The sequence below is a fragment of the Myxocyprinus asiaticus genome, chromosome 32 (assembly GCF_019703515.2).
Source record: "Myxocyprinus asiaticus isolate MX2 ecotype Aquarium Trade chromosome 32, UBuf_Myxa_2, whole genome shotgun sequence".
Classification (NCBI taxonomy): Eukaryota; Metazoa; Chordata; class Actinopteri; order Cypriniformes; family Catostomidae; genus Myxocyprinus; species Myxocyprinus asiaticus.
This window is the reverse complement of record NC_059375.1, coordinates 42,745,950-42,765,229: the sequence shown is the minus strand read 5'-3', so window position 1 is coordinate 42,765,229 and position 19,280 is coordinate 42,745,950. Positions and strand designations below refer to the sequence as shown.

At 40.4% G+C, this 19,280-nt stretch overlaps 1 protein-coding gene across 5 annotated transcripts in view; it reads left to right on the top strand.

The window, feature by feature from the left end:
- LOC127423499 (disks large homolog 5-like) overlaps positions 1-19,280 on the top strand; it is a 60,344-nt gene that overhangs the window by 8,482 nt on the left and 32,582 nt on the right. For 4 of the 5 annotated variants that reach the window (XM_051667851.1, XM_051667849.1, XM_051667852.1 and 1 more), the window contains exons 2-12: positions 1,197-1,265; positions 2,348-2,501; positions 5,448-5,591; positions 6,135-6,318; positions 8,780-9,039; positions 12,103-12,415; positions 15,011-15,241; positions 15,322-15,506; positions 15,838-15,963; positions 18,749-18,881; positions 18,973-19,100. In XM_051667851.1, the coding sequence (XP_051523811.1) occupies positions 1,197-1,265; positions 2,348-2,501; positions 5,448-5,591; positions 6,135-6,318; positions 8,780-9,039; positions 12,103-12,415; positions 15,011-15,241; positions 15,322-15,506; positions 15,838-15,963; positions 18,749-18,881; positions 18,973-19,100 (1,927 nt within the window). The remainder of the gene's footprint in view (positions 1-1,196; positions 1,266-2,347; positions 2,502-5,447; positions 5,592-6,134; positions 6,319-8,779; positions 9,040-12,102; positions 12,416-15,010; positions 15,242-15,321; positions 15,507-15,837; positions 15,964-18,748; positions 18,882-18,972; positions 19,101-19,280) is intronic. The other variant, XM_051667850.1, reaches the window with a different exon arrangement.

Here is a 19,280-nt window from a genome sequence, read left to right as displayed (position 1 = left end):
AACACTGTAGAGGCTCTGGTTATTACTGTTCTTCCCAATCACTGCCATAGTTTACCCAACTATGACGACTTCCGCTTCGCAAATGCGGAAGTGTGAAAAGGGTCCATCATCAAAAAGCTTATGCACAGCCAATCATACAGCAGTTTTTATCCCCCTTTTCAACTCAATTTGGAATGCCTAATTCCCACTACTTAGTAGGTCCTCGTGGTGGCACGGTTACTCACCTCAATCCAGGTGGCGGAGGACAAGTCTCAGTTGACTCCACTTCTGAGACCGTCAGTCCGCACATCTTATCATGTGGTTCGTTGTGCATGACACCGCGGAGACTCACAGCATGTGATCCACGCATAACTTATCACGTGTCCCATTGAGAGCGAGAACCACTTATCGCGACCACGAGGAGGTTACCCTATGTGACTCTACCCTCCCTAGCAACCGGGCTAATTTGGCTACTTAGGAGACCTGGCTGGAGTCAAACTCGCGACTCCAGGGGTGGTAGTCAGCGTCAATACTCACTGAGCCACCCAGGCCCCGAAAGCTCCTATTCTTATAACTGGCTTTAGTATTGGTTTAATTTATGTAGGTTTTAGCAAATAAAAATGTGTGAATTGCCGCAATGGATGTTGGAGCAAATGGGTAAGCAAAAATTGCATTAAGTGAGAGCTCCCATTCACTGCTATCGAAGTTTAACCTGCAACCGTTTAGGTTTTAGATTGAATCAATATCCCACCCACTATTGTTTTTAACATGAGTCTGCTTGTTTCCCCGTCGCCCCAGTCTGTTGACCCAGTTAATGTCAGCCTCTGTCTGGATCTGTCACTGTAGTAACACCAAAGCCTTATCACACCTCACACAAACATGACAAGCATAATTTATCTCAGCTATTAATTACTCTGTTATATTAATTATGCCTCTTCTTATTATTTTATTATTTTATCATTGGGTTGTTCTGTAGTGCATTGAAAGAATGAACAGGAAATAAACAGACTTGTCCTGAGAGAGAAACTGAGTCTTCATTCAAGAGCAATTACCAGCTCGAATTACTCAAATGCAGCTGCAGGCCTGTTTGTGTGTGTAGAGTAGTGTATGAGATCATTCTCAGACTCTACAGATCCTCTCAGATTTCATTAATTAAAGCTGAACTCTGGATTTATCACACATGATAGTAATGGAGAAAGTGTTGATGGTCGTTTCAGGTTCCACGTACAGCGTTCTATCAGCGATGCCGTCTGACTCTGAGAGCAGTAGTTCCCTCAACAGTGTCGGTGAGTTAGCTGAGAGTGTTTTTATTTATTTATTTATTTATTATTTTCTCCCCAATTTGGAATGGCCAATTCCCAATGCGCTCGTGGTGGCGTAGTGACTCGCCTCAATCCGGGTGGCGGAGGATGAATCTCAGTTGCCTCCGCGTCTGAGACCGTCAATTCGCGCATATTATCACGTGGCTTGTTGAGCGTGTTACCGCAGAGACGTAACGCATGTGGAGGCTTCACGCTATTCTCCACGGTATCCACGCACAACACACCACGTGCCCCACCGAGAGCGAGAACCACATTATAGCGACCACGAGGAGGTTACCCCATGTGACTCTAACCTCCCTAGCAACCGGGACAATTTGGTTGCTTAGAAGACCTGACTGGAGTCACTCAGCACGCCATGGGTGATAGTCAGTGTCAATACTCGGCTGAGACTGTTTATTTTGTCATTTTGTCAACCTGATAAGTTGCATCACATCGCAATTGTCATGAAAATAATGTCACAATTAAAAAATCTTAATGGCTTTGCTTTATTTAAGATGGATTATAATTTCTTATGTTGATTTTGGAGTGAAATACAACCTTTTATAATAGTATTAGTCACTAAATCACTCTAAATCAAACTTCTAGAGAAATCTGGGTGTCTAACAGGAAGGAAAAACACAGACTAAACTCACCAGCAGAGTGGTCAGTGCTTTTGTCCATTAGACATCTAAAAAGAGACAGACAAGTCTCTATGTCCGAGTGAGGGATATGAGACAGGTTGTCAGTGGCCCAGATAAAATCATTGTTTATTCATAACATCTGTATGAGACGGCAGAGCTCACTCTGTGTCTAAAAGAAAAGGTTTATGAACCTGACTATGATGTCTGGCCTACCATCTTCAAATTACAAAAGGAGAGGAAGAGGAACACTGCATCTAAGCCTGGCACTGTGGCCAACTTCTCAAAGGAATAGTTCACTCAAAATGACAATTTTGTCATTTACTCTCACCCTCATGTCGCTTCAGCCCAGACTTAACGACTTTAATGAACTGAAATTTATTTTCTGAGCACTGGTGTGATGTTCTTACCTGTATATGTCTGTCCCAGCATCCTCCCCTCCTCCTGCACACCTGGACAAGCATGTGATGAGCGAGAAGCTGGAGACGGTGATTTTCCAACTCAGACAGGTGACCCGGGAACGAGACGACCTGCGCAAAAGACTGGCCCTCTCTTCACCCGGCACCACCTTTGACGACTGCAGGTACAGTAACGGAACTGTACATATGATAATATTTGATTCGGGTTACTACAGTTTAAAGCGGGTTTTTATAGTTAAGATTCAGAGCTCCGAAATTTGGCTGACGTTTAATTGCCCAACAATTTAATTGTTTTAGGGCTTGTCATGATTATAGTGATTAATTGTAATGCAAATTGTCATATTTGTAAAAGTCTATTATATTATATTTAGAGTATTATATTATATTTCGATATTTATCGGCCAATTATTGAACAAATTAAAACCATCTGCATATCGGTTATAAGCATGAAACCGCTGATATGAAAAACTGATTTTATTTATAATTAATTAGTAACACACTTTGTAAAAACTCTGTGAATTCAAATGCACAATCCAGAAATAATAAATGCCGCAATATGTAGAAGAGTTGGCACTTGTAAGAAAATAAAGTATTTAATTTTTATTAAATATTACGTTTTATTAAATATTTCCAATTTAATGCGGAAAAACCGCTATAAACAGACGTGACAGTTGTGAAAATGACATGTACCTATATAGGCTAAATGATGAGGAAAACTATTCAAAACACTTTGAAACCAGCAGACTTTGACTTCTGAGACATTGGTTTGATATCCATTAATGCTGCATGATTGATTGAATTAAGATTAAAATCGCAATATGGCCTTGCACGATTACTAAACCATAAATAGGCTGCATTTCTACATTCAGCTCTCCAGTCAGTGCTGTGTGAGCAAGCGGCGCCCTCTAGTGGTATGTATAGTATTATCTATTATGCTGCTAAAATACAGAATTTAAAAGGGTTTTTTGTTCCTTTGGTAACTTTTTATTTTTCAATGATGTGGTTGATGTTTCTGTTGAATTGCCCAGCATATGCATAGTATGACTTTTTAGTGTTCTATTATATACAGTACATAAATGTAAAATGTGAGTTATGTTGTTTTGAAGTGCAGAAATGTTTTAGAAGTACAAAATAACCTTTTTTTCATATCAATCATCATGTTATCATATTTAGTTATTTTTTTAATATTTTTTTCATCTTCTATTTATCTTTCATTGTGGCTCTCTTTAAAATTTTGGCCTGTCATGTATTCAACAGATCCAATCCATGTTAAATAGAAATTATTTACTGTTAGAACAGTAAAAAATCTTTTGTACCTCTTTGTAAATTTTTAAAGCATAATTTCGAAGTTAAACAGTGATCTGATGACAAAATAAGGTAAATGGCAAAATATCGGTGTCGGCATCAGCGTTTTTGTTAAAATCGATGGTATCTGCCAAAAATATGAATATTGGTGCATCCCTAATTTTATATATGATATGATTTGATAGGGAACGCTTAAAAACTAAGTATACCCGGGCCTTAAAGGTGCTGTAAGCTATTTTAGCCATTCTTCCAAACCTGGAAAAATCATAGAAATTAATACAATTTTAAGAAGTCATTCAGGGATATTTATATAATGAATATAGTTTTTCCTAGTTACGCAATTGCAATTTCAATAAAAAATATATATATTTTAATTTTGTAAATTTTATCCCCTTTTCTCCCCATTTTTGGAATGCCCAATTCCCACTACTTAGCAGGTCCTCGTGGTGGCGCGGTTACTCACCTCAATCCGGGTGGCGGAGGACAAGTCTCAGTTGCCTCCGCTTGTGAGACCGTCAGTCCACACACATCTTATCACGTGACTCGTTGTGCATGACACCGCGGAGACTCACAGCATGTGGAGGCTCATGCTACTCTCCACGATCCACGCACAACTTACCATACGCCCCATTGAGAGTGAGAACCACTAAACGCGACCACGAGGAGGTTACCCCATGTGACTCTACCCTCCCTAGCAACCGGGCCAATTTGGTTGCTTAGGAGACCTGGCTGGAGTCACTCAGCACACCCTGGATTCGAACTCGCGACTCCAGGGGTGATAGTCAGCGTCAGTACTCACTGCCCCCAATACAAATATTTTTTAAATTCTTAATAGTGTTTAAAAAAATATAATGGAAATTCATTGATCAAAAAATTTGGGAACTTGGTATGCACCAACGTATTGTCCAGCTGTATTTATTCGGCAATTGTTGACCAAATTAAAACCATCAACATATCGGTCATAAGCATAAAAGCGGCTTTATGAAAAACCATTGGATTATTTATAATTATGGAAGGCACACCACAGCTCCAAAATAAATTATTATAGCGTTCTCACCCTAGGTGATGTTTCGAGCCTGCGGCTCTTCATCAGACAATAAAACATACAAAAACGACCCTTTTTTATACCCCGGAAAAATCAATTGATGCTCATCACATGACTTCCGCAGGCTCGAAACGTCACCTTGGGTGAGAACGCTATAATAAATATTTTCTATTTTTGGAGCCGTGGTGTGCCGACTTTTTTCTCCTTTAATACTACATTTTCATTTTTGGTCGTGCACCCAAATTGAGCTTTTTGCCATTGGATGTATAATATATATATATGGATATATAATTATGTAAACGTGTGTGTGTGTGTGTATATATATATATATATATATATATATATATATTTCTTTTTTTTTTTTTTTTAATCTTTTATCTTTCATTGTGGCTTTCTTAAAATTTTAGCCTGTCAGATTCAATCTATGTTCAATGGAAATTATTTATTGTTATCTTTTGTACCTTTTTGTATATTTTTAAGCATAATTCCAAAACAAAAAACTGATCTGAAGATAAAATGACTTAAGTGGCAAATATCGGTATCAGCCTATAATTTGGGGTCAAATAAGTATCGGCCAAGAATGTTCATACCGTTGCATCCCTAGTGGGAACCCTGTAAATGGTATTTAAAAAATATATGTAATAAAATTGCTTGAGGTTTTTCATCGTTCGTAAGTTGCTTTGGATAAAAGCATCTGCTGAATGATTAAATACACATGTAAATAATAGTTCAAAATATGTGTGTATGTGTGTCTCTGTAGGCCTAGTGTGAAGTCGGGTCACGATTATGAGCGTCTGAAGCTTCAGTGTATGAAGGCCATGTCTGATCTACAGTCTCTTCAGAACCAACACACCAAAACTCTGAAGAGATGCGAGGAGGCCGTGAGAGACGCCGACTACTATCAGTGAGCTTTTTTACCCATAATATTCCATGCACACACATGGCAAGCTGCTAGGGCTGGATATCGCCAACTACCTCATATGATATGATGTGCAGGACTGTGAGGGGATCGGCTGACTGAAGGACAAGCTCATTAATGTGATTGGTTGTCGTGAGTCAGGGGAACATCTGGTGCTGATTCAAAAATACGGCACAGATTACACATCCATCATTTGAGAAGATTATCAAGTGTTTTAGCTTAATTTATTTTCCTCTCTACATGCAGTTTGCAATGTCTAATATATGGAATTGAAATAGCTTTTTTGAAATGGCAACGTTTCTGCCATGCAACCTTCATCAGGCAAACGGCAGTAGTGTGCACGATTTGTTTCATTCTTTGTATGATTTCGTCTGTAGGTTTTAGAAATGACACAGTGGGGAGCTGTCACTTCTTTAGCCAAGCAGGCATGCTTATCTGCCAAATATCGGCCTATACATCTGTCTGTCACTATCCTTGACATGCCTAGTCCAAGTCGAGCAGTAATGCATGCAACGTTTTCTCTGTCAGTACTCTGCATGGGCGTGTGGTTGCTGAACAGACTCAGCTGCGAGAGGAGATGGGGGTCGTGAAACAGAACTACTCGCAGCTCCTGCAACAGCACTCACAGCTGCAGCAAACCTGCGATGAGCTGCGCCATATTCATGACAGCGACCAAAGAGAGGTGTCAGACATGCGCTTGCAACAGCAACAGGTAGAGTCACACACAACGTTGTACTTTTAATAATCAGGAAAAAGTTCACATTTTAAATTGTCATTGTACACTGTACATTGAAAGTGTTCAGAAGTATAAAAAAAATGGAATGAGAAGTATAATTTAATGGTTTGTTTGAATTAAGTAAATGTGTAAAGATGTAAAAATATGCAAAGATACTACGAAATATACATAGGTAAATAAGAATATCAAAATTATATAGGAATATAATCAAGAAAAACAGATTTTCTTTGTATATTTTTGATTATTATATACAATATGTATTACATTAAGCAAATTTATTGCGATTATATGCAGATTACATGAATATAAAGTACATTTCACCATATTGTGGGATATCCAAAAATAATCTGTTGTAAAAAAAAAAAATATAATTGTTTTACACTGTAATTCGTGTTTGTATGAATTTTAAAATTAGTTCATTCAGTGTGGCACTTTTATTTTATTTTTTTCATTTAACATTTTTTATTGATTTGTTGACATATAACAAAGAAAAAACAACACATATATACGTTGTATCAACATTTAACATTTAACCCCCACTATTACCCCTCCCCAATCACCAACCCCACCTTGACCCCCAACGAACACCCCTGTGGTCACAAATAAAAATACACACACACACACACACACACCCACACACACACACACACACACACACACACACAAAAGAAAATATAATAATCATATATAATTAAAACTAAACTTCTCTTTCCACAGCCCCTCCCCGAGAGTCCCCCAAAAACACTTAATAATTCCCCCATTTCCTATCAAGCAAATCCCGAACCCCCAGCCTTCTTCTTGACACATCCTCGAAAGCTGCCACCCTCCCCATCTCCGCACACCACTCCAGAAATGAGGGCGCTCCATCCGACTTCCATCCCCTTAAAATAATCTGCCTACCAATCATAATACTGGTCAAAACCCAATTTTTTATGTCTTAATCCCCCAAATTTATGACCGCCCCATCTCCCTAAATAGTCTGGGGCAAAATGAAATTTGAGTGCCCAAAACGTAACATATAAAAACTCTGAACCTTCAACCAAAATTATTGGATCTTAACACACCACCACAAAACATGGGCTGTGTCTCCATCTTCTGATTGGCATTGCCAGCAGGTGGGAATGTGGCACTTTTATTCGCTTAGACAGTTTGCTTTCTGCTTTGGTTTAACGTGCTTGACTGTTGTCAGTCCGCTCTGAACTTGAGACTGAGAGGAATGAATTTACGGGACAATCCATTAATTGAAACCCATCCTTTAATGGATCCACACAGACACAGTGGCAAATAAACAAGGCAAATTTGAGTTTGTATACTGGCGTCCGGTCTCATTATTATGTGCACACACAACGCAGAGTGAAAGCACAGAACAGTGCTGTGAGATACTGGACTATTTATCTTCAGGTGTTTAGACTCATTAAGATGTCTTTATATTCCTTCTGACTCGAGTTATACAAATGCAGATATCTGCTGACCTCCTCACATGTGCGCTCTTGACGTGCACATCCACTGTTGTTGTTTTCACATTCGACTCCTGTTGTTTAGCGGCGATCTTCTGCATGACAGCAACGGCTCAACTATGGCAAATAATTCCAGGCGCATACTGTGTGTTCACAGTACATGTGGTTAGAACAATTGCGTGTTCAGTGCATGACGAAATTTGCATCCTGTAAGTGTTCGCAAATCGCGTTTGACCAAAATATACTTTGGGCTTTAGACAGGAAGTGCTGTCTGACTGTAAAGTGACAAGACAAAGATCGCTTTGGTTTTTATGTGCCATGTTGGGGCAGGTATACCTTAATAAATGGGATGGCACGAATTTGGGGTGTCCAGAAAACACACACAAAAATAAACGCAGAGGGTAAATACAAACTATTTCAGACATAACTAAGAAAACAAAGCAGAGTATGCAGTGCTGCTTGTGCCTCAAACAAAGCTTTGAAAGGTATTTAGGGATTTTATGCCACAAATCTGCAAACTTAGGCAAATCCAGTGTTTACTCTCTACCTTTCTCTGTCTCTCTCTCAGTTTATGTGAGAAACGCTTGTCTCAGTTGTCAGACTCTCTTGTCTCTCCGTCTGTTGGGAGTAGAGAAAGCTTTTTATCTATTAATAATGCTGAAAAACATGCCAGATGAGAAGACTGTGGGTGAAACAAACACACTTTTCTGTAAACAAAAGCCATACTCAGTCTGTGTGCCAATGAAAACAAACACTGAAGACTTTACTAGGAATATTTCACCTAAAAATTAAAATTGTGTCATCATTTACTCTCATTTCCTAATCCCAAACCCATATGAGAGACTAGTTTAAACTAGCTGAGACCAGCAAACCACTTTGTGCAGGTTTAGCTGATTTTTCCCGCAGGGTAGGTACAAAGTTTTTCACACTTGATGGCATACATTTGATAGGCGAGTTAAAGGTGTTTTTCTCTGTTGTAGGTCATGCGAGAGAACGGCTCATCTGACTTGCTCAATAAACTCTATGACACGACCTTAAACAAACTGGAGGGCATAAAGAAAGAGTATGACACCCTGAGAAAACGCTACAACGAAAAGATGGTGAGTCATAACGCAGACCTGAGCCGTCTGGAGCAGACAGAGGAGGAGAACAGACGTCTGCAGAAACAGCTGGATGTTCTGCTGAAACAAAGAGACTCTGCACTGCATTACCAGCAGCAATACAGCAGCTCAGTCAGGAGGTACTCAAACATACTGCAGCATATTCCACCTCTATTGATACTGTGATCATTAGTGGGGTTTATTTTTTCTATTACTTACGACTAGGGTTAGGGACTTTTTAAGGGGCAGTATTTGCCTTCTGCAGTTTTGTTTTCAGGGGCATTTTTTAACTTTATGAGGGCATTATGGATGTGCACGGTAACCACTTGTAACTAGGGATGCACGTGTATCGGCTGTCCATACAGAATTTATCGTCCAATTATTGACCAAATTAAAACCGATGGTTGATTTTATAATTAATAAGTAACACACTTTGTAAAAAATCTCAGACACCCAAACTCTGCACAATCCAGAAATGAATAAAAGCCACAGTATGTAGAACGGTTGGCACTCCTAAGAAGATAATATTTCATTTTATTTCTATCTTGTTCTCACATTAATGTGGAAAAAATGGAACGTGACAGTTGCGAAAACAGCACTTACCTATAGGCTACATGATGAGGGAAAGCATCAAAAAACACTTTGAAACCAGCAGACGTTGACTTCTGATATATTGGTATGATATTCATTAATGCTGCATGATTGAATACAATATGGCCTTGTGTGATTAATAAACCATAAAAAAGCTGCATTCAGCACTTTAGTCAGTGCTGTGTGAGCAAGCGGCGCCCTCTAGCGGTCTGGGCGGCATTATCCATTGTCCATTATACCACTATAATACAGAATTTAAATGGGTTTTTTGTTCCTTTGGTTTAAACTTTTTATTTTTACATGATTTGGTTGACATTTCTGTGGAATTGCTCAACATATGCATAGTATGAATTTGTAATGTTCTATCATATACAGCACATACATGTAAAATTTGAGTTCTGTTGTTTTGAACTACAAAAACAGAAGTGCAAAAATGTTTTAAAAGTACAAAATAACCCTTTTTCATATCAGTCATCATGTTATCATATTTAGATATTTTTTGTGTATTTTTATATTTTTGTCTTCTATTTATCTTCCTATTCTGTATCTTTATCTTTCTATTTAGGCTCCCCCTTTTCTTTTTTTTTTTTTTTTGTGTGTTGACTTTCTCCCCGTTTTTCACCCCAGTTTGGAATGCCCAATTCCCAATGCGCTCTAAGTCCTCGTAGTGGCGTAGTAATTCGCCTCACTCCGGGTGGCGGAGGACGAATCTCACTTGCCTCTGCGTCTGAGACCGTCAATCCGTGCATCTTATCACGTGGCTTGGTGAGCACGTTACCGTGGAGACATAGCGCGTGTGGAGGCTTCACGCTATCCTCCACGGCATCCACGCGCCCCACCGAGAGCGAGAACCACATTATAGCGACCACGAGGAGGTTACCCCATGTGACTCTACCCTCCCTAGCAACCAGGCCAATTTGGTTGCTTAGGAGACCTGGCTGAAGTCACTCAGCACGCCCTGGATTTGAACTCGCGACTCGAGGGGTGATAGTCAGCGTCTCTACTCGCTGAGCTACCCAGTTGTGGCTCTCTTAAAAATGTGTTACATTTTTTTTTTAAATGTGTTCAAAAGATCCAATCCATGTTCAATGGAAATGATTTATTGTTAGAACAGTAAAAAAGCTTTTGTACGTCTTTGTACATTTTTTAAGGCATAATTCCAAGTAAAACAGTGATCTGATGACAAAAATAAGGGAAGTGGCAAAATATTGGTGCCAGCCTATTGGTTTTTGTTAAAATCGGTATCGGCCAAAACATTTAATATCGCTGCATCCCTACTTTTAATATTTGTAAAAACTGCGAAGATTCACGAACAATTATTTGGTTATTTGTCGGGACTCTGGATTAAAGACCATGTATTGCAATGGATATACTTCAGACTCAGAATAGCAGGGAATGAATTGCACGGTAGGTCTGGGAGATATGGCAAAAAGAAATGTATCTAGATTTTTTTCAAACTTAAGGATGATACACGATTCATGTTAATTTTTTATTTATTTAAATGCACTCAATTAAAAAATAACTTCAACATGATTCAAATAACATGTTCTTCATTTGGATGCAAGGCAACCTGGTTAGAGAAATATAAGTTTTATTCATTATAGAAAACATAGGTGTGCAAGAAAAATGCAAAAAAAGAACACAGTGCACCACACAGGAAGTTGTCAACAGTGTAAATGTAAAATAAATAGAGCTGTCAAAATTAAAAAGTTTAATGCGTTAATTTTGTCTTAATCATGATTAGCTCATTTACCGTTAATCGGCATAAACACTGGTTTGAAGGGTGGAACCTTTGCGATGTGCCACCCGAAGTCATTACAATGATGCACACTCTACAAAACACATACACAACAGAGCTTCCGTGTCAGTGATCAGTTGATTGGGAAAGGACCATTTAGCGTTATTTGATGTAAAAAACAAGTATTTTTTATGTAAGGCGCATATTAATTACCACAGAAGCACGTCAAGTCTTAACTATCACCAAAATGCAGAATGAAACGTTTTTGACTGAAAGTGCTTTTCATGTGGAGTTCAAAGTGGCGCTTGACACTGGTGTTGATGTCCTGACACGAATCATGAACGCAGCATGAATCTCAGTTGCCTCTGCGTCTGAGACCATCAACCCATGCATCTTATCACGTGGCTTGTTGAGCACGTTACCACGGAGACATAGCGCTTGTGGAGGCTTCACGCCATCCACCGCGGCATCCGCGCTCAACTCACCACGCGCCCCACCGAGAATGAACCACATTATAGCAACCACGAAGAGGTTACCCCATGTGACTCTACCCTCCCTAGCAACCGGGCCAATTTGGTCGCTTAGGAGACCTGGCTGGAGTCACTCAGCACGCCCTGGGATTCGAACTAGCGAACTAGCGAATTCCAGGGGTTGTAGCCAGCGTCTTTTACCACTGAGCTACCCAGGCCGCCACTTGAGTACTTTTTAAATAATTTCCTGCTCCTGTGTTAGATTATACCACTTTCTGCTGTCAGTTATCACTGTAGACTTTGACATGTTTTGACCCTATATTTTAAATCTCTATGACATTGTTGTCCCTTACTGTAGCCCGGTGCCCTTGTTTATGTCTGTCTTTAATATCTATTTTTGTCAGGTTTGAGAGTCTCCAGCAGGAGTTGAATAAGATTTCTGCTCAGAACGATGAGCTACAGAGAGAGACGGATCGTCTTCAGATGGAGAACACACGCTATAAGACCCTGCAGCTGAAGGCCGTGAAAGATGCAGAGAAACTGAAGGAAGAGAGAGACTCCGTGTTAAACGAGTACAGACTGATCATGAGCGAAAGAGATCAGGTCATTAAAGAGGTGGATAAACTACAGACGGGGCTGGACGCCGCTGAGGCCAAACTCAAGAACACGTCCAGTGAGAGAAGAGTCGCCAGCGAAGAGATTGAAGCGCTAAGACAGGTCAAACAACTGCTTGAGCGAACAATGACAACATTAATTTCAATGTAAAACGCAGCTCAAACTTGCTTATAGAACGACTCTCTTTCTCTTAAATAGTGATTATTCAAACCTGGTCATTCGGATGGTTAATTTCAATAAATTGAGGCACTGATTATTATAATAAAACACATTTGGATGAAAAAGCATTTTCTCTGTGGCATTTCACATCTTTTTGGGAAACAAATAAATATATATAATACTTTTTTTTAAATTTTTTTTATTATTACGTTTAGCCGTATTTGGTAAAAATGTATCTGTTTTATTTTAATGCTTTTACCTTAGTTTAGTTTGTTTTTGTGCCATATAAATACTGCTTTTATTATTTAAACTAATTATATACTCTTAAAGTAATATAACTAATAAGATATTGGCCCCTACAAGTCGACATAAAATCAATATTAGCCATAACAAGTATTTATTTATTTATTTTTAATACTTTATAGTGTCTATTAGAGGTCGACCGATAGTGGATTTCGCCGATACTGAGAACTTAGGTGGTGAAAAAGCCCAATAAACGATTAATTGACCGATAGTTTTTAAAAAACGATGAATAGAATGGTAAAAAAATATCTTAGTGCATATTTAACTTGAAGGGCACAGACATCGAGGCTACAAGAGTCCAAAATGTTTAACCCTATAATGTTGTGTGTTTTAAATATGATACGCAACGTTTGACGGCTCCTGTTTAACTCTCTGTTCAAGCTGACGAGTCAAATAATCTATGGTATGTAAGGTTCACATGTTTATGGCACCATCTAGTGGTTATATGTGAAAAAAGTGGTTTCAATGTTTATATCGATCTATTTATAATGCTGGCGGACTTGCGTGGAAAGTGACTCTTATGTTGGGATAAATGACAGCTTATTTTAATAAAGTAAAAGTGACAGTAATGATTATATTGTTACTGATATTTTAAAATGAGTATTTGTTGAATAAGAGCAACTTGTGCTTGGTTAAAATTTTGTATATTATTTTATTGAAAAAGCCCCTTTGAAATGCACGTATCAAATGTGATACAACAGGCTTTTGAGGAATATCTCTCAATCATCATTACATTACATTCATGCACACCACAAAAACAAAATCACAGAGCTTTGAAAAATCTGACATTTACATTTTATAAGATATATTTAAAGTGTGAACTAATATTTCTGTGTAGTTTCATATATGTAGCCTGCTCTGTCATTGTAAATATCTCATTATTTTACATTACAAGCTATTGTGATGTCATCTTACCATAAGTTCATGAGACCCAGCGAAAAAAGTTTGACAATTTCCCTTTTTAAAATGTCAATATAGTGTTTGGAGCATAAAATACATGTGATAACTGTTTATTGAAAAAAGAATATTTATATTGTATTTGATGTGCTGAATTGAACTGTGATACATTTCAATCCATATTTATAGATCAAGAAGAGGAAGTTGTCCTGGTTAAACTCTCAAACATTTGGTATCTCTGAAAAGCCCAGGGAGTCCTCTGATAATACCCCAAGATTTACCACTGTAGCAAAACTTACATAACAAATGTCCTACAAATAAATGAATTGCTGGGCCTCGGGAGGATAATGACCTTTAAAGCTGAATGCATCAAATATGAAATTTTCTTACAATTCTTTCGTATGTCAGGCATTACAAGGTTAAATCCCAAAAGCAGCTTATTGTGCAACTTATATATATATATACACACCTATCAGCTACAACATTAAAACCACCTGCCTAATATTGTGTAGGTGCCCCTCGTACCGCCAAAACAGCGCCAACCCGCATCTCAGAATAGCATTCTGACGTGATATTCTTCTCACCACAATTGTACAGAGTGGTTATCTGAGTTACCGTAGACTTCATCAGCTCAAACCAGTCTGGCCATTCTCTGTTGACCTCTCTCAACAACAAGGTGTTTCCATCCACAGAACTGCTGCTCATTGGATGTTTTTTTGTTTTTGGCACCATTCGGAGTAAATTCTAGAGACTGTTGTGTGTGAAAATCCCAGAAATACTCAAACCAGCCCGTCTGGCACCAACAATCATCCATGCGATTATCTGATCAGCCAATCGTGTGGCAGCAGTGCAGTGCATACAATCATGCAGATACGGGTCAGGAGCTTCAGTTAATGTTCACATCAACCATCAGAATGGGGAAAAAATGTGATGTCAGTGATTTGGACCGTAGCATGATTGTTGGTGCCAGATGGGCTGGTTTGAGTATTTCTGGGATTTACACACACAACAGTCTCTAGAATTTACTCAGAATGGTGCCAAAAACAGAAAACATCCAGTGAGCGGCAGTTCTGTGCATGGAAACACCTTGTTGATGAGAGAGGTCAACAGAGAATGGCCAGACTGATTCAAACTGACCAAGTCTACGGTAACTCAGATAACCACTCTGTACAATTGTGATGAGGTTTTATTGTGCACAGTTCATCAGGGCCATTTATTGCAAATAAAAACTATGTTTGTGTTTCTAATTTTTGAACGAAATGTAAAAACTTGCTCCACCTCTGAAATTACCCAAACCTTCTTATTTTTCAACCCCCACTTTTCATGTTGTCTTCACAGGAACTGAACACTTTTCTGGTGGATCGGGACAGGGCGATCCGTGAGAAGACAGAACTGCTGGAGAAATACTGTCATGAGGTTCAGGATAAGGCTGAGACACAGAAAGAGCTGAGCCAGGCCTGCAAGGACATAGAGATGGTGCGAGAGGAGCGGGACGTGGCCCGTAAAGAGAGAACAGAAGCCATTATACAGAGAGACCAGCTCCTGAGAGAGTATTACCAGGCCAGACAGGTACACAGGTGTTCTGGACTTTCTGTATTAAACACTCTGGCAACTGTGGCCAATGAAATCTCATCTCTCTCTCAATGCAGAAGCAGGACAGTGCGACTCTGGACATGGAGCGTGTCAGTAAAGAGCTCGAAGTATTGAGGAAGCAGTGTGAGGCCGTGTCTGAGGAGCTGCAGGAGGCTGTGCAGGAGGCCGAAGTGGCCAAATGCCGCAGAGACTGGGCCTTCCAGGAGAGAGACAAGATCGTCGCAGAGAGAGAGAGTATACGGTGAGCAGACAACCAACATCCTGTTATATACTATTGACTATCAGCATAATGTTTTGTCCACTTTGCTGTTTATTATGGCTAAGAACCGCCCACCTAGACGGGACTAGACAGGCTGACTTGTAAAACGACCAACCACAGTTTTATCTGAAATAGATTATACCACAAAAACAGGCCAACATCGATAAAGAAAACTCAAATAATGGCACGGCAGTCTCTGCGATAAATTGTATGGAAAACGTTTGCAAATAGAAACAGATTGTGAGCAGAGTTTTTGTGATGAGAATTTGTTATCTTGATTAATACAGGGCTTTTTTGTTTGTTTGTATATCAGGACGTTGTGTGATAACCTGCGGCGTGAGAGAGACCGAGCTGTGAGCGATCTTGCTGATGCGTTGCGTAACCTTGACGACCTGCGCAAACAGAAGAATGACGCAGTGAGAGAATTGAAGGAGCTCAAGTGAGTCCCTGTTACACACACAAACAGATGGGTGCCGAATCTGTTGCATCTGATCACTGAGATGTTGGCTGACACCTGGTGGTTGACTGAAGTCAGAAATTGTTAATGTTCTGAGTAGGAGTTCTGTTCAAAATGTGCTTAACCCTTGAATGGGCTTACGGGTCACTTTAACCCATTTGAACTTTTACCACTGATTTATATCAGCCTTTAACTTTTCGGCCTGAAACTTCATTGCATCCTACACCGAGGTGATTTGGATAAGACAATGTTAAAATGAGTAATTTCATGCATTTATAAACGATGCTATTAAAAAGTACCTAAAAAGTACTCTCGTTTCAATTTGACCTGATTCATATAAAGACTTACAGCTTAAAAATGGTAGAACAGTTCAAAATTGTATTTGTAAGTACAGTCATACTCAAAATTGTATCCCCACACATGTGCTCACACAAACACACACACACACACACACACACACACACACACCCCACACATGTGCTCACACAAACACACACACACACACACACACCCCACACATGTGCTCACACAAACACACACACAAACACACCCCACACATGTGCTCACACAAACACAAATAGCCACACACATAGCCACACACAGCAACACACACACCCACCCCACACACACGTGCTCACACAAACACACACACCCACCCCACACACGTGCTCACACACACACAAACATACACACACATAGCCACACACAGCAACACACTCACCCACCCCACACGTGCTCACACACACACACACCCCACACATATGCTCACACAAACACATACACACACATAGCCACACACAGCAACACACACACACACCCCACACATGCACTCACACAAACACACACACATACACACACATAGCCACACACAGCAACACACACACCCACCCCACACGTGCTCACACAAACACACACACCCACCCCACACACGTGCTCACACACACACAAACATACACACACATAGCCACACACAGCAACACACTCACCCACCCCACACGTGCTCACACACACACACACCCCACACATATGCTCACACAAACACATACACACACATAGCCACACACAGCAACACACACACACACCCCACACATGCACTCACACAAACACACACACATACACACACATAGCCACACACAGCACCACACACACCCACCCCACACGTGCTCACACAAACACACACACACACCCACATGTGCTCACACAAACACACACACACACACCCCACATTTTGTTCACACAAACACACACACATACATACACATAGCCACACACAGCAACACACACACCCCACACATGTGCTCACACAAACACACACCCCACATTTTGCTCACACATACACACACATACACACACATAGCCACACACAGCAACACACACACCCCACACGTGCTCACACAAACACACACACACACACAAACACATAGCCACACATGTGCTCACATACACACACATAGCCACACACAGCAACACACACACCCACCCCACACATGAGCTCACACAAACACACATACATACACACACATAGCCACACACAGCAACACACACATCCACCCCACACATGAGCTCACACATACACACACCCACCCCACACATGTGCTCACACAAACACACACACACACACCCACCCCACACATGTGCTCACACATACACACACATAGCCACACACAGCAACACACTCACCCACCCCACACGTGCTCACACACTCACACACCCCACACATATGCTCACACAAACACATACACACACATAGCCACACACAGCAACACACACACACACCCCACACATGTGCTCATACAAACACACACACACACCCCACACATGCACTCACACAAACACACACACATACACACACATAGCCACACACAGCAACACACACACCCACCCCACACGTGCTCACACAAACACACACACACCCCACATTTTGTTCACACAAACACACACACATACATACACATAGCCACACACAGCAACACACACACCCCACACATGTGCTCACACAAACACACACCCCACATTTTGCTCACACATACACACACATAGCCACACACAGCAACACACACACCCCACACATGTGCTCACACAAACACACACACAAACACATAGCCACACATGTGCTCACATACACACACATAGCCACACACAGCAACACACACACACACCCCACACATGAGCTCACACATACACACACCCACCCCACACATGTGCTCACACAAACACACACACACACCCACCCCACACATGTGCTCACACAAACGCACACACCCACCCTACACGTGCTCTCACACACACACACACACGCACACACACCATATTTTGCTCACACAAACACACACACATACACTCACACACACATAGCCACACACAGCAACACACCCACCCACCCCACACATGTGCTCAGACAAACACATACACACGCAAACCCACCCCACACATGCGCTTACACAAACACACAAACAAACACACACACAAAAGTTGTCACAATATTATTAGCTTAGTATTAAAACAACGGAAGTCAATGGAAACAAATGGGACCAAATGTGTGTGTGGTGGGGGAGGGGGTAGAGCAAAACTTGACCCACACACACCCACACCCCGACAAACACACAAAAAAAACTAAAAAAAAACACACACACAAGTTCCAAATTGTGGAAGATGTGCAAATTGTGACTGTTTAATTTTGTTTTAATGAGCCAGGTCAATTTGACCCGCTAAGTGCAACAGTGGTACTTGACTGCCAAGCGTGTCAAAATAATTAAATGACTTTCAGGGAGTGCATGGAGGAGCAGTTGGAGAAGGAGGCACGGTTTCGTCAGTTGATGGCGCACAATTCTCACGACTCTGCTATAGATACCGATTCTCTGGAGTGGGAAACTGAGACGGTGGAAATTGAGAGAAGTACAGTACGTAATGAGTTATCAATCATGTGACAAACCTCCAAATGTGCAATGTTTACTCAAGAGTTTCAACACACTACACTGATCTGTCGTACAGGACGACATGGATTTGAGCGCTTTGGGGTTTGATATTGCTGAGGGAGTGAGCGACCCATATTTACCAGGAGATTATGGAATATTTGTGAGCAAGGTGGACAAAGGAAGTATTGCAGAGGGCAGGTTAAGGTAGGTGAACTACCTTAAAAATGATTTCTCTATATTTTTCAGCCTTTTGATGATATTCACTGTATAATTCAATTTGATATTTATGTAAAATTGACCTGTAAAATTTCATTGGTTAAAATTAGAAATTCAACCTTGTACATTCTGACATTGCAAGAAAAAACTGTAGAGTGCCGAAGCACA